The 17,062-nt window shown below is 39.9% G+C and overlaps 1 protein-coding gene across 1 annotated transcript in view; it reads right to left on the bottom strand.

Annotated features, from left to right (window-relative positions):
- Positions 1-17,062, bottom strand: part of SEC23A (SEC23 homolog A, COPII coat complex component) — a 70,792-nt gene that overhangs the window by 36,751 nt on the left and 16,979 nt on the right. The window contains exons 7-9 of the mRNA XM_001145529.8: positions 16,721-16,865; positions 6,936-7,094; positions 5,417-5,532 (exon numbers count right to left, since the gene is read on the bottom strand). Of these exons, the coding sequence (XP_001145529.1) occupies positions 5,417-5,532; positions 6,936-7,094; positions 16,721-16,865 (420 nt within the window). The remainder of the gene's footprint in view (positions 1-5,416; positions 5,533-6,935; positions 7,095-16,720; positions 16,866-17,062) is intronic.

The following is a 17,062-nucleotide window of genomic DNA, read 5'->3' on the forward strand; positions in this document are numbered from 1 at the left end:
TTAATACCAATAGTTTATAAATTCTTTCAGATTTTCTACAAACATGTTATCTATGATGATCAAAGTCATCATTATACCTGATAATACATCCTAGATTAATGACAATTTATACCACCCCATTTCTCTGCTCCCTTTTACAGTAAACCTCTATGAAGGAATTGTCCACACCCTTACATCTATCTTCCAAATATATCCAAAATCCAACTACTTCCCACCATCTGTGCTACCATCACTTGGTATTCTTACATCCCTATACTCTACAAATGACAAATGAATTCAGCGATCCTTTTAAACTATTAAGTCAGATCATAAAACTCCTCTGTTGAAAACTCTCCAACGCCTTCCCATCTCACTCAAGGTAAAGTCCAAAGCCCTTTAAAAAGGTAAACGGACTTTGTAACCTACCCTCCTCACTCACTCCATTCCAGCTACTTTGTTCTCCTTGCTATTTCTCAACATCACAGGTACATTCTCTTTATTATTATTATTTTTTGAGCCCAGGTCTCACTCTGTCACCCAGGCTGGAGTGCAGTGATGCAATCATGGCTCACCACAGCCTCGACTTCCCAAGCTCCAGCAATCCTCCCACCTCAGCCTCCCAAGTAGCTGGGACCACAGGCGCACACCACCATGCCCAGCCAATTTTTGTATTTTTGGTAGAGACAGGGTTTCACCATGTTGCCCAGACTGGTCTCAAACTCCTGAGCTCAAGCAGTCCACCCACCTCAGCCTCCCAAAGTGCTAGGATTACACAGGTGTGAGCCACAGCGCCTGGCCCCAGGTACATTCTCAACTTTGTACTTGCTATTCCTCACTTGGAACACTCTTACTTCATATATGCACATGGCTCACTCTCACTTGCTTACATCTTTGCTAAAATATCACCTTCAATAAGGCTCTGCCTATTCATCCTATTTAGAACTGCAAACCCCAATTCTTCTTTCCTGACCTTTTTTCTTCCCAATGCTATCACCATCTGACATCCTATCTACCATACTTATCCTATCTCCTCTCATTAGAACTGTACTAACATGTGGCTAGTTAAATTTAAATGTAAAGCAATTAAAATTAAATTTTAGTTCCTCAGTCATACTTGCCACATTTCAATGGGACAGCACAAAGAATATATCCATTGCGAAATTATACGGAAGAGCCCTGCGCTAGAAGATAAGCTCCATGCGGGCAAAGATTTTTACGTTTAGTTCACTGCTTTACTTGCAGTGCCTTGAGCAGTTGGCTACATAGCAGGTGCTCATTCATATTTATTAGATGAATGAATTAAATAAATAAACCTGAGAAAGTGTTGACATATCTAATTGATTTTTAAGCCTAATTAAATTATTTCAAAAATAATAACTGCTCATGGAAGAGGAAAGAACACATCCCACGTCATTCTGTGACGACAGTTACCCTGATGCCAACACCAAACAAAAGAAAACTACAGGCCAGTATCTCCTATGAAGACAGATGCAAAAATCCTCAATAAAATGACAGCAAATTGAATTTAGCAATAATAAAAAGGATTATACGCCATGACCAAGTGAGATTCATCCCAGAAATGCAAGGTAGGTTTAAAATCCAAAAATCAGTGCAATATACCATATTAATAAGGACAAAAGTCACATGATCATATCAATAGCTATAGAAACAGCATTTAACAAAATCCCAAAAACACATTTTCATGAGAGTTTTTGGAAGGGAACTTATTCAATCTGATGAAATCCACAGCTAATATCTTCTAATGGTAGAAGACTAAACAGGGCTGGACACGGTAGCTCATACCTATAATCCCAGCACTTTGGGAGGCCATGGCAGGTGGATCACCTGAGGTCAGGAGTCCGAGACTAGCCTGACCAACATGGTGAAACCCCGTCTCTACTAAAAATACAAAAATTAGCTGGGCGTAGTGGCGCATGCCTGTAGTCCCAGCTACTCAGGAGGCTGAGGCAGCAGAATCACTTGAACCCAGGGGGCGGAGGTTGCAGTGAGCCGAGATCGTGCCACTGCACTCCAGCTTGGGCAACAAGAGGGAAACTCCATCTCAAAAAAAGAAAAAAAAAAGACTAAACGACTTACCCCAAAGATCAAGAACAACACAAGGATATTCACTCTCACATTTTTAATCCTGTACTGGACATTCCAGCCAGGGCAATTAGGCAAGGAAAAGAAAAAGCATGCAGGTGGGAAGGAAGAAGTAAAACAATACCAATTTGCAGATGGCATGATGTTATATAGGGAAAATCCTAAGAAGTCCACAGAAAAACTATTAAAACTAATAAACAAGTTCCACAAGGTTGCAGGGGGTAAAATCAACATATAAAAATCAATTGTTGGACGGGCACAGTGGCTCATGCCTGTAATCCCAGCTCTCTTTGGTAGGCCAAGGCGGGCAGATAACTTGAAATAAATATGAAAATTAGCCAGGCATGGTGCTACATGCCTGTAATCCAGATACCTGGAAGGCTGAGGCACAAGAATCTGCTGAACCTGGGAGGCAGAGGTTGCAGTGAGCTGAGATCGCACCACTGCACTCCAGCCTGGGCAACACAGTGAGACTCTGTCTCAAAATTTAAAAATTAAAAAAATTTTTAAAATCAAGGCTGGGCACGGTGGCTCAGGCCTGTAATCCTAGCACTTTCAGAGGCTGAGGAAGGCAGATCACAAGGACAGGAGTTCAAGACCAGCCTGGCCAACATGGTGAAACCCAGTCTCTACTAAAAATACAAAAACAAATTAGTTGGGCGTGGTGGCAGGCGCTTGTAGTCCCAGCTACTTGGGCTGAGGCAGGAGAATCGCTTGAACCTGGGAGGCAGAAGTTGCAGTGAACCGAGATCACGCCACTGCACTCCAGCCTGGGTGACAGAGCGAGACTCCGCCTCAAAATAAAAAAGAAAGAAAAAGCATGAAATAGGTTTCATCAAAATTTAAAACTTTTGTGCTGCAAACAATACCATCAAGAAAGTGAGGGAGGCCGGGCGGGGTGGCTCACACCTGTAATCCCAGCACTTTAGGAGGCCGAGGTGGGTGGATCTCTTGAGGTCAGGAATTCGAGACCAGCATGGGCAACATAATGAAACCCTGTCTCTACTAAAAATACAAAATAGTCGGGTGTGGTGGTGCACACCTGTAATTCCAGCTACTGGGGAAGCTAAGATAGGAGAAACACTTGAACCCAGGAGGCAGAAGTTCCAGCGAGCCTAGATCGCACCACTGCACTCTTGCCTGGGCGACAAAGTGAGACTCTGTCTCAAAAAAAAAAAAAAGTGAGGGGAAAAAACCCATAAGAGAAAATATCTGTAAGTCATATATCTGATAAAGGGATTTATATCCAAGTAACAAACTATTTTAACTCAATAAAAAGAAAATCAATAGCCCAAATTAAAAATGGGTAAAGAATCTGAATAGACATTTCTCCAAAGATATACACATGGCCAGTAAGCACATAAAAAGATGCTCAACATCATTAGTCTTCAGGGAAATGCAAATGAAAACCACAATGAGATATTACTTCACACCCACTGGGACAGACATCATCAAAAAGACAGACAATAAGCTGGGCACGGTGGCTCACACCTGTAATCCCAGCACTTTGAGAGGCAGAGGCAGGAGGATCGAGCCCAGGAGTTCGAGACCAGCCTGGGCAACAAAGTGAGACCTCGTCTCCACAAAAAAAAAGTATTAATAATTAGCTAGGTGTGGTAGCATGTGCCTGTAGTCCCAGCTACTCAGGAGGCTGAGGTGAGAGGATTGCTTGAGCCCTGGACATTGTGGCTACAGTGAGCTATGACTGCACCCCGCACTCCAGCCTCAGTAACAGAGAAAGACCCCATCTAAAAAAAATTAATTAAAATACAGACAACGACAAGTGCTGACAAAGATGTGGAGAAACTGGAATCCTCATACTTTGGTAATGGGAATTTAAATTGGTACAGTTACTTGGGAAAATCGTTTGACAGTTCCTCAAAATGTTAAGGACAGATTACTATGTGATGCAACAATTCTGCTCCTAGATATATACCTAACAGAAACAAAAACAGAATCTCCACACCAAAACTTGAACACGATGTTCAAAGGACCATTATTCACAGTAGCCAAAAAGTGGAAATGAAATGTTCATTAACTGATGGATTCCTAAACAAAATGTGGTGTATCCATCAAATGGAATACTATTAAATGCACTTTAGCCCCTTGTTCCCTTTTTACTCAGCAGTAAAAATAAAATAAAATAAAATATTAGTACATTCTACAGTCTGGATGAACCTTGAAAACATTATGCTGAGTAAAAGAAACCAATCACAAGAGACCATTTGATTCCCTTCTTTTTGAAACAGAGTCTCACTCTGTGGCCCAGGCTGGAGTGCAGTGGCACAATCTTCTTGGCTCACTGAAACCTCCACCTCCAGGTTCAAGTGATTCTCCTGCCTCAGCCTCCTGAGTAGCTGGGATTACAGGCACGTGCCACCACGCCCAGCTAATTTTTATGTTTTTTAGTAGAGACAGAGTTTCACCATGTTGGCCAGGCTGGTCTTGAACTCCTGACTTCAGATAATCCTCCCACCTCGGCTTCTCAAAGTGCTAGGATTACAGTTGGGAGCCACGGTGCCCGACTCTGATTCCTCTTTTTTTTTTGAGACGGAGTCTAACTCTATCGCCAAGGCTGGAGCGCAGTGGCATGATCTTGGCTCACTGCAACCTCTGCCACCTGGGTTCAAGCAATTCTCCTGCCTCAGCCTACCGAGTAGCTGGGATTACAAGTGCCTGCCACCACGCCCACCTAATTTTTGTATTTTTAGTAGAGACAGGGTTTCACCATCTTGGCCAGGCTTGTCTTGAACTCCTGACCTCATGATCTACCTGCCTTAGCCTCCCAAAGTGCTGGGATTACAAGCGTGAGCCACCACACCCAGCCTCTGATTCCATTTTATAAAATATCCAGAACAGGCAATTATCAGCTGTCTAAGGATGAGAGGGTGGTGAGAAGAAAAAGGAGGGAATAATGGGAAGTAACTGCTAATGGGAACATAGTTTCTAGGGTAATGCAAATGTTCTAAACAAATTATGGTGATGGCTGTGCAACCTGTAAATATACTAAAAGCATCAAACTGTACATTTTAAATGGTAAGTTTATGGTATGTGAATTTTATCTCAAAAACGCTGTTGAAGTAATAAATCAAAATAATGACTTCAAGATATCAAAGTGAGCTTTAGAAACAGGGTTGGACCTTTATAACTCAATATTTTTAAACAAATTTAAAAGTGTGTTTTACTGAAAGGAATATCAAAAACTACTAACAGATGTGTTGCCTTGAAGTAGTGGGAAGATGACACTTTTCCCTAAATGGTCATTATTGGTTTATATCAGTAAATGTCATCATTTGCTTATAATTACAAAAACTGTAAAAATTTAAATACATACCCAGTAAGGTTGGGACAGCATTTCATCTCCAGGAGACCTGTCTGATCTAATGCACACGCATAGATATCAATAACATGGCCAGTTGTAGCAGCTCGATTAGCCAATGCTTCAAAATGCTACAAAAGATTTTTTTAATTAAAATAATATACAAAATTGTCCTATAAATCTTTTTTCCATTAACAGATCAAAATGATCTAAGAAGGACTAAAAGAGTAACTCATAATTTAAATTATGGTTAGTTATTTAACTTTCTGTAATGTTAATAAAATTATACAACAACTTCTGTGAGTCTGACATTTTCACATTTTCCTTAAAAGCCACTCTTTCTAGATAAACCCCTAAATGAAGCCAAACTTAAAGAAAGGCATATTGCATATCTTGTTCTTCCTATATAAACATAGCAGAAAAACAACAGGCTGGGCGTGGTGGCTCACGCCTGTAATCCCAGCATTTTGGGAGGCCGAGGCAGGCAGATCATGAGGTCAGGAGATCAAGACCATCCTGGCAAACACGGTGAAACCCCGTCTCTACTAAAAATATAAAAAATTAGCCGGGCGTGGTGGTGGGTGCCTGTATTCCCAGCTACTAGGGAGGCTGAGGCAGGAGAATGGCATGAACCCAAGAGATGGAGCTTGCAGTGAGTGGAGATCGTGCCATTGTACTCCAGTCTGGGCAACAGAGCGAGACTGCCTCAAAAAAAAAGAAAGAAAAACAACAGAGAACTCTCTTTCCTAGCTAAATCCATACCCAAGTAACAAAAACATCCAAAAATAGAGAAAATACAAAAAGCAGTAAGATAAATGAATCTAAAACCTTTTTTGAAGCTGTAACCAAGAAAAATTCCAAGCTCAAAAAGGAAATTAGTTGGCAAGAAAGAAAAGCACCCACTAACAGTGGCAAAAATTATGTCATAAATTACTTTTAAATATATAATACTGATGAAGACTATCAAAAAATACATGATACAGCACAAACCAAACTAAAACTGAACTCTAGAGAATTTAAAAATTAAGAGATATTAATAGAACGAATATGAGAGTCAAAAATCAACATTAGTGAAATGTACTTACACAAACCCAAAAAATGGGAAGTTAGATGAACATAAAACAACTTACAAGAAAATGATGGACTATTTAAGCTATGAACAATATTCATATCTAAAGGAAAAATTAAGGACTGCCTCTTGGAAATGAAAAACTGAAAAATGTAAAAACAACTTTTCCTAAACAGAAAGACATTCTTTAACATGAATATTTAAAAAGGCATAGAATGTTTCTCTCAGTAATAATTTTTAAGGAGATACCTACTGACACGTACTATGAAGTGTTTAAATATTTCAAACCAGAAAAATTACAACAAATTATCAAGAAAAAATGAATATTTCTCCAATTCTGAATACCAGTTATAGTATCAAACTGTATAATACCAATTTCTATCAAAAACTATTTGTATTCTTCTTCTGCCAGCAAATGAATACCTGTTTTCTAATAAGGCAAAAATATTTAACAGTCAAAATTACCTTAGTTCCCTTTTTAACATATTTGGCATTGTCTTTGTCAATGTCATGCCATGATCTTATAGGTGTCTTCAACTCATCTCCAACCACCATTCCAGGCCCCTGAGTAGCAGGACCACCAATGAACATCATGATACGAGCACCAGTGTTGGGAAAAGTACACTATTAAAAAAAAAAGTCAAGAGTTTAAAAGAAAACATATGAATATACATTTCTGATAATAATTTTTTATATATTCCTTCTAAATAAGAGAAAAGCATATATTTTCTAAGAAATAAAATAATCAAATGTTTACAATGAAATTTAAAAACAAAGGTATCTGAATAACTTTCTTTTAAAATCCTATGGTATACAGTAGCACATTCCTAATTCTAAACTAATCTATGAGCCTAATCCCTATAAACATGGATATTTCTCCTGCTTAACTCATCTCAGACAGGGAAGAGTGGAGAGAAAAGTGGAAGAGTGAACATCTTCTTTTGTTTTGTTTTGGGTTTTTAATTTTTTTTTTTTTTTTTTAACTTTTTTTTTTTCTTTAGAGACAAGGTCTCACCATGTTGCCAACGCTGGACTTTAACTCCTGGGCTCAAGTGATCCTCCCACTTGAGCTTTCCAAGTAGCTGGAATGAGAAGCACACGCCACTGCACCTGGCTCTTCTATTTTTTTGTTGGTGTTTTACTTTTGTTTTTGATGTTTAGAACACAAGTATCATAGAACAACAAAAAAAAGGCCAGGCGTGGTGGCTCACACTTGTAATCCCAGCACTTTGGGAGGCTGAGGTGGGTGGATCACCTGAGGGCAAGAGTTTGAAACCAGTCTGGCCAACATGGTTGAAACCCTGTCTCTACTAAAAATACAAAAAATTAGCCGGGCATGGTGGCAGACGCCTATAGTCCCACCTACTCGGGAGGCTGAGGCAGGAGAATCGCTTGAACCCGGGAGGTGGAGGTTGCAGTGAGCCAAGATCACACCACTGCACTCCAGCCTGGGCAACAAGGCGAGACTCCGTCTCAAAAAAAAAAAAAAAATAGAGGCTGGATGCAGTGGCTCACGCCTGTAATCCCAGCACTTTGGGAGGCTGAGGTGGGTGGATCACCTGAGGGCAAGAGTTTGAAACCAGTCTGGCCAACATGGTTGAAACCCTGTCTCTACTAAAAATATAAAAATTAGCTGGGCATGGTGGCACATGCTTGTAGTCCCAGCTACTCAGGAAGCTGGGGCAGGAGAATTGCTTGGACCCAGGAGGTGGAGGTTGCAGTGAGCCAAGATTGTACCACCGCACCTTAGCCTGGGCAATGGAGCAATACTCCATCTCAAAAAAAAAAAAAAAAAGAAAGAGGCCCGGCACGGTGACTCACACCTGTAATCCCAGCACTTTCAGAGGCCGAAGTGGGTGGATCACAAGGTCAGGAGTTCAAGACCAGCCTGGCCAATATGGTGAAAACCCATCTCTACTAAAAATACAAAAAATTAGCCGGGCATGGTGGCGGGCGCCTGTAATTCCAGCTACTTGGGAGGCAGAGGCAGAGAAATGCTTGAACCCGGGAGGTGGAGGTTGCAGTGAGCCGAGATTGTGCCACTGCACTCCAGCCTGGGCAACACGGTAAGACTCTGTCAAAAAAAAGAAAGAAAGAGAAAGAGAGAGAGACAAAGAGAGAGAGAGAGAGAGAAAAAAAAGTATGCATGACTTACACTTCCAGTCCAAGTTAATGGATTGAATACCCCAATCTACTTCCCCTTCCTCACAAGATGTCAATGAAATAAGAGAAAAGTTGTTTTAGGTGGATCACTTGAGGCCAGGAGTTCGAGACTAGCCTGGCCAACATGGCAAAACCCTGTCTCTACTTAAAAAAATACAAAAATTAGCCAGGTGTGGTAGTGCACACCTGTAATCCCAGCTTCTTGGGAGGCTGAGGCAAGAGAATTGCTTGAACCCAGGAGGTGGAGGTTGCAGTGAGCCAAGATCACACCACTGTACTCCAGCCAGGATGACAGAGTGAGACACTGTCTAAAATAAAATAAAGTAAAATTAAAAATAAATAAATAGGCCAGACACTGTGGCTCATGCCTCTAATCTCATCATTTTGGGGGTCCAAGGTGGGAGAATCACTTTAGCCCAGGAGTTCAAGATCAGCCTGGGCAACAAAGGGAGACCTTGTCTGGAAAAAAATAAATAAATAACAAAATCAGTTGGGCATGATGGGACATGCTATAGTCCCAGCTTCTCAGGAGGCTGAGGTGGGAGGATTGGTTGAGCCCAGGAGTTCGATGCTGCAGTCAACCATGATCATGCCACTGCACTCCAGCCTAGGCAACAGAACTAGACTCTTGTCTCAAAAAAAAAACAAAAAGTACATAAAATTTAAAGATAGGAAATAATGCAAGCAGTAGATCAGAAATTTTGAGGAATTCAAACAATAAATTGTACTGGATTATCAAAAGAATCAACGAAACATATCACAGATATCAAAAGTAAGCCCCAGATCTTCCCAAAGGAGGATGCCCAAAAAGCTCCATATTTGGAGTCAAAAAATACAAAAAGCAGCAAGGAACCAAAGAAGAAACAGTGTGTATCTATACCTCCAGATACAGCAGCTGATGACAGATTCTGCCATCAGCAATTCCTAAGAACTACTCTCTGTAGAAAGTAGGCCATCTGCCTGGAGAAGGGTCTTTGCATGAAAATTAGAGGCTGAGAGATACAGAACCAAGCACATGTTACAATGGATATCACAACAAACATGACAACTCACAAAAGTTTCTGGAAATAAAAGCATTAAGAAAAATTTTAAAACCTCAATGGATGGGCCAAAAAGCATGTCTGAAGGCTGAGCTAGAAATATGGAAAACAAAGCTGAGGAAATCTCATATAAATAGGAGCAAAGAAAGATATGAGGAAAAAAATAAATATATAAAGAGATATAGAGGTCCAGCATCAATGTAACAAATATAGAATAGAAAGAGAAATAAATTAAGCTGAAGAATGACAATATTTTTCAGAATTAAAGGGTCTACCAAAACCAAACGTAATTAAAGAAAGAAAAAATCAAACCTAAATACAGCCTAACAAAATTTCAGAACTCCAAAATTAAAGAGAATATTCTAAAAATGTCTAGTGAAAAAATAAGTTTCCTAAAAAAAGAACGAGACTACATCCAATTATCATCAATAAACTGTATGTCTATGTCAGAAAACTAGAGAGGAATGACTTGAATTTCCAAGTGAAGACTATTTTGAAACTAGAATTCTATAGCCACCCAAACTACCAATGAAATGAGAGGGCCATTTTTTTTTAATGTTTGAATATAGAAGAACTCAGAATACTTATAAGAAACAAAAGAGCAACTGGGTATGATCCAAAGGAAGTGACAGGATCTAGAAAAAAATGTAAAAGATATCCTATGACTTTTATATATGAAAGTATCCTTCTCTGTGTATAATCGCTCTACTTTATTCCACAATTAATATTTGTATTGTCATATTAGAAAGGCTATTTTATCTCTAATTTCTATAAGTGGTTATTGGACAAAATAGAGTACATTTTTCAACCTACACTACAGCTTCAGAACAGAATGTAAACGATATAAACTTCATGATAATTTTTAAAGTCATATGATTAGCCCGGCACAGTGGCTCACACCTGTAATCCCAGCACTTTGGGAGGATGAAGTGGGCGGATCACCTGAGGTCAGGAGTTCGAGACCAGCCTGGCTAAGCATGGTGAAACCCTGTCTCTACTAAAAATACAAAAAATTAGCCAGGCGGGGTGGCGGGTGCCTATAATCCCAGCTACTTGGGAGGCTGAGGCAGGAGAATTGCTTAAACCCAGGAGGTGGAGGTTGCAGTGAGCTAAGATTGCACCACTGCACTCCAGCCTGGGCAACAAGAGCAAAAATCCATCTAAAAAATAAATAAATAAAATAAAATCATATGGTTAACAAATCTAGAGAACAAGGAAAGTTGTCTTCTACTTATTTGTATATACCATTGCATATTGTTTGAATGTTTTCACAAGGTATGATTATTACTTCTATAACTTCCTTAACTAATAACAAAAATACTCTCTTCATTCTGGGTATTTGAGATAATAGCAGTCATGTAAAGCTGAAAAAATGAAGAAAAGAGCAAATAAAACTATATACAGATACTTTCATAAAACTATGACACAAAGAACATCCAAACTTCAAATTTCCTACAACTGGAGGGAAAAAAAAGCCACTAAATCCCCGTGAACTGTATCTCTCATGCTCTCATTGCAATTCTCCAAAAAGATCAAGGGCAGTTTGGGAAGAGGTACACAGAAGAGAGAAGAGGGAAACAAACAGCAGGCCTAGAAGAACGACTACAGATTCAAATGAAAACTTGGTAAGAGGCACTAAAGAAAAGAAAAAAACCAAGAGAATGAAAATGAAATAAAGAAATAAAAAGATGGCTGAAATAAAAAGCAAGCAAAGAAGAGTCAATTTATATATAACGGCAGTTGTTTTTTTCTTTTGAGACAGAGTCTTGCTCTGTCGGCCAGGCTGGAGTGCAGTGACATGATCTCGGCTCACTGCAACCTCTGTCCACGGGTTCAAGCAATTCTCCTGCCTCAGCCTCCCAAGTAGCTGGGATTACAGGCGTGTGCCACCGCCCCCGGCTAATTTTTGTATTTTTAGTAGAGACGAGATTTCACCATGTTGGCCAGGCTGGTCTCGAACTCCTGACTTCAGGTAATCCGCCTGCCTCGGCCTCCCAAAGTGCTGGGATTACAGGCATGAGCCACTGCGCCTGGCCGGGAGTTCTTAAATAAAATAAAACAATGGAACAAAACTACTATTTAAAGCTATAAGACAACTTTATAGGAAAAAATACTATAAGACAACTTTATAGGAAAAAGAGGGCCTACCACATACTAGAGAAAATTAACCTGCAACAAAAACCCTACAAGATAAAAAAAAAATTCCTCAAGACCTTGAAGCAAAATGATCAAATAATTTACAAGGGCAAGAAAATAAGGCTGGTATCAGCCTTCTCAAAAAACATCAGCCAAGGTGGTAGGATCACTTGAGACCAGGAGTTTGAGACCTGTCTGGGCAACATGGCAAGACTCTGTCTCTACAAATTTAAAAATTAGCTGGGCATAGTGGCATGGGCCTGTAGTCCCAGCTACTTGGGAGGAGTCTGAGGCTGGAGGACTGCTTGAGACCAGGAGTTTGAGGTTGCAGTGCTGCAGTAAGCTATGATCACGTACTGCACTCCAGCCTGAGCAACAGAGGCTCTGTTTAAAAAAAAAAAAAACCACACACATCAAGGTAAGAAAATAATGAAAAAGCATTTTCCAAAAACTCCAGGAAAAAAAATTAGAACCAAAGCTTTTTATATCCAACCAAGCTATTCTTCAACTATCAGAACCACAGGAAAAAAGTTTAAACATTCAACAGCCCAAGAAATTCTGTACTCTTTAGTCTTCTTAAGAAATTTACTAGAAGATACAAATAAAACTTACAGCAAAGAATAAATAATCACACTAAGGGCAGTGGAGGGGAATAACCCACTTAACTTTTGAACATTATATTTTGTACTATATATTCTCAGAACATTAAACAAATACTGGGCTCTAACTCCTAAGCTTCTTTCTAACAGAGGTATGAGCTAGAAACTCTGAAACTATTCTATATATTCTAGGACTGAGCAAATAAGTAAATATATTTGATAATGGGAGCAGGTTTCTCATAGAGAATGAGTTACAAATATGGAAAAGTGGGAAGGATAGAATAAACCCTGTGGTACTGAATTGAACATACCTGAAAGAAACATTGGTTTTTAATATAAAATTTTTTTTATTTTAATAGAGATATAGATGCATATTGGAGTATGCAGACATATATGCATACACATATACTTATGATTTTATATACATCTATAGATACATATATATGCACATACATCTTCTTCTTAGCTCCATCCACTGGGACCTAGAATTAATGACACCCAGGGTAAGGGTGCACATGAAGCATTATCTTCTTGGTAGAACCAAGGGTAAAAGGAAACAGGGCTCCTAAGTGGTTCATTTCAGGTCCAGAGCAGGAAAAGGATAAGATGAGCCCTGAACAACTTACTATACCAGAAAGGAAGTATTTAAGCAAACATGCGGCATTTAATAAGGACCCAGAAGCAGCTTGAAGAGGCTCCCACTAGCCAAATCGGGGAAAACTTAAGCATCAAAGTTAATTATGATAGTAAAGGAATGTATCTTGTTGTATAAAATAAGAATGTAAGAATACACCCAGTGTGTATTCTGTATGTATTTACATATATATATGTGTGTGTATATAAATTTATATATATATAAATACGTAAATGGGAGAGGAGAGAAAGCTCTTCCTCAAGTAGAAAGCCAATTAATAAATGTAGAAATGATGGAATTAGAAAGCCACTATTTGGCATGCACCATAATAATAATTGATCAGAAAAGAATCATCAATAGATGCTAAACTAGTGGGTAAAAGTTTGCTGAGTACACTGGTTATTCACATATTTTCAAGGTATCTCCTAATAAGATATTTATAATTACAATAGGAAAACCTGTAACTTTACAGTGACAAAAACAACCTTAACCAAGTAAGGAAAGTTAACATCAGCAGTAATGAAACAAATCAACATGGGGGTTCCTAATATTTTGCAATGTTTATTAATTACAAAGGGGTAAAAAAAGAGTAATTTTAAAGTGGAGAGCCCTGGCAGATACTACCTTAATGAATGACCAAAGTGAATATCATCAGTAACAGAACAAATGAAAACCATGTGCCACCTGTAAAATGTAACAAATTCCTCCCAAAGATGCAAGACCTGAATCAAATTACGAGAATACTTCAAGACAAACTCAAATTGAAGAACATTTTACCAAATAACTGGTCTGAATCTTCCAAAGATCAGGAAAGATTGAGGAACTGTTCCAGGCTGAAGGAGAGTAAATAGATATAGCCATAAATGCAGGACTGAACTAAATCCTTTCAGTAAAGGAAATTATTGGGACAACTGGTAAAACTTGAATGGGGTCTGAGAATTAGCTGGTAGTAATGTATCAGTGTTAACATTTTAATTTTAATAGTTTTATATTGTGGTTATATAGGAGATTATCCTGGTTCATAGGAAATATAAAGTTTCAAGGGGTTGGGACTATCATATCTGCAACTTAATCTTGTGAAAGGAAAGTAAGTCTTGGGACCCCAAAATCATTAAACTAAAGGGATAAGTCAAGCTGGAAACTGCTTCGGGCAAACCTGCCTCCCATTCTATTCAAAGTCATCCCTCTGCTCAGTAAGATAAATGCATATCTGATTGCTCCTTCGGAAAGGCTAATCAGAAACTCAAAAGAATGCACCTACCTGTGTCTCTCACCTACCTGTCTCTCACCTACCTGTGACCTGGAAGCCCCTCCCTACTTGAGCTGTTCCACCTATCTGGATGGAACCAACATACATCTTATATATGTTGATTGATGTCTCATGTCTCCCGAAAATTTATAAAACCAACTGTGCTCTGACCACCTTGGACGCATGTCATCAGGACCTCCAGAGGCATGTGTCCTCAGCCTTGGCAAAATAAACTTTCTTTTTTTTTTTGAGATGGAGTCTCGCTCTGTCACCCAGACTGGAGTGCAGTGGTGCAATCCCGGCTCACTGCAACCTCTGCCTCCCAGGTTCAGGTGATTCTCCTGCTTCAGCCTCCCAAGTAGCTGGGACTACAGGCGCCTGCCACCACACCTGGCTAATTTTTTTGTATTTTTAGTAGAGACAGGGTTTCACCATGTTGCTCAGGCTGGTCTCGAACTCCTGACCTCAAGAGATCCACCCACCTCGGCCTCCCACGATGCTGGGATTACAGGCGTGAGCCAACACGCCAAGCCCAAAATTAACTTTCTAAATTAATTGAGACTATCTCAGATATTTGGGGTTCACAATCTCAAATAGTTTGGAGAAAAAAATTATTTATACACTTCTTGCATCTTTTCTGTAAATTTGATAGCATTTCAAATTTTTTTAAAAACATTTTTAAAAACTATTTTGTTTTGTTTTGTTTTTGAGATGGAGTCTCTCTCTGTTGCCCAGGCTGGAGTGCAGTGGCATGATCTCGGCTCACTGCAACCTCCACCTTTTGGGTTCAAGCGATTCTCCTGCCTCAGCCTCCCGAGTAGCTGGGATTACAGGCATGCGCCACCACGCCCGGCTAGTTTTTTTTTTTGTATTTTTAGTAGAGACAGGGTTTCACCATGTTAGCTAGGATGGTCTCGATCTCCTGACCTCGTGATCCACCCACCTCGGCCTCCCAAAGTGCTGGGATTACAGGCGTGAACCACCGCACCCAGCCACTATTTTGTAATTCTAAAGCTAAGATATGTATAGCATAAAATTTTCAAATTCTACTGAAACTCCACTTATTGTATCACTGTTAACATCTGGGTGAACTTCTTTCCAGAATCATGTCTGTACAGGATATATACAAAACAATACACAAGACAATATGCTGGAGGAAAACACTTCACGTAGATAAAATCATACACCCACTGTCCTATAACCTGATTTTTTTTCACTCAATATTATCTTATACATACCATTTCCTATAATACTGTGAATATATTTTTTTCCTCTCCTTTCCTGACACACAGCTCCTAAAAGCCTTGGATTCTGTAGAATGATAAGAGTACCTTTTGTTTTTTGTTTTTGTTTTTTGAGACAGAGTCTCACTCTGTCACCCAGGCTGTAGTGCAGTGATGCGATCTCAGCTCCCTGCAACCTCCGCCTCTTGGGTTCAAGCAATTCTCCCTGCTTCAGCCTCCCAAGTAGCTGGGAGTACAGGCGCCCGCCACCACGCCTGGCTAATTTTTGTATTTTTGGCAGAGATGGGGTTTTGCCATATTGGCCATGCTAGTCTCGAACTCCAGATCTCAGGTGATCTGCCCACCTCAGCCTCCCAAAGTGCTGGGATTACAGGCATGAGGCGCCCAGCCAAGAGAGCCTTTTGTATGTTAATAAAATGACTCCTAGATAGCTTCAAGATGGGGGCTGGTCACTGAAAAGACTAAAGCCTGATTAGAAGGTTGAGACTTTCAGTTTCACACCCCAACCTCCAGAAGGAGAGAGGGGATAATGGCCAGTGATGTAATCAATCATGCCTATGCAGTGAGCCTTCATGAATAGCCAAAAGAACACAGTTTGGAGAGCTTCCAGACAAATGAATATGTGGAGGTTCCTGGAGGGTGGTGCCCCAGAGAAGCCACAGAAATTTGGAACCCCTTCTCCCACACCTCACTCTATGCATCTAGTCCATCTGACTGTTCATCTATAGTCTTCGTAATATCTTTATCATAAACTGAGAAACATAAAGTGTTTCCTAGAGTTCTGTGAGCCATTCTAGCAAATTAATCAAACCCAAGAGTGTCCAATTTACAGCCAGTCTATCAGAGAAGTATAGGTGACAACCTACTACGTGACTGGCACTTAAGTGGGGGGCAGTCTTGTGGGACTGAGCCCTCAATCTGTGAGATGTGATGTTATCTCCAGTTAGATAGTATCAGAATTGAACTGAATTACAGGACACCCAGGTGGTATCGAAGGCAGAACTGCTTGGTTGGTATGTGGGGGAAAACCACAGAAGTATTCTTTGTTGATGCTGAGTGAGAGAATAGGGAGGAAAAAAAGCACTTAGGTTCTTCTTATCCTTATAATTATACACACACACACACACACACACACACACACACACACACACACTTTACATTCCAAAACAAAACCATCTTCCCTACCTCCAGCAGTCCTACAGCTATGGAAAGTGCCACTCCAGAGGAACGCAAAGGTCTCTTTCCCTGTGGTACAGGCCAAGGGTCTCGCTGGAGTTCTCCCAGAAGATCTGTGAGATTCATGTCTATTTTCTGTACTGGTTGTAAAAATCTAAGAAACAGAATTGAATAAAAAGCCATTTGTAAATGTTTATGGGTGAGAGTTCAATAAACAAATTTCACTTTCCTAAAAATAGAAAACAACACTCTGAACACACAACAGACCAATGGTTCTCAAACTTTCGTGTATATGAGAACCAGCTGGAGGGCTTGTTTTAACACATATTGCTAGGTCCCAGTTCTAGAGTT

The sequence above is a fragment of the Pan troglodytes genome, chromosome 15 (genome assembly GCF_028858775.2).
Source record: "Pan troglodytes isolate AG18354 chromosome 15, NHGRI_mPanTro3-v2.0_pri, whole genome shotgun sequence".
Taxonomy (NCBI): Eukaryota; Metazoa; Chordata; class Mammalia; order Primates; family Hominidae; genus Pan; species Pan troglodytes.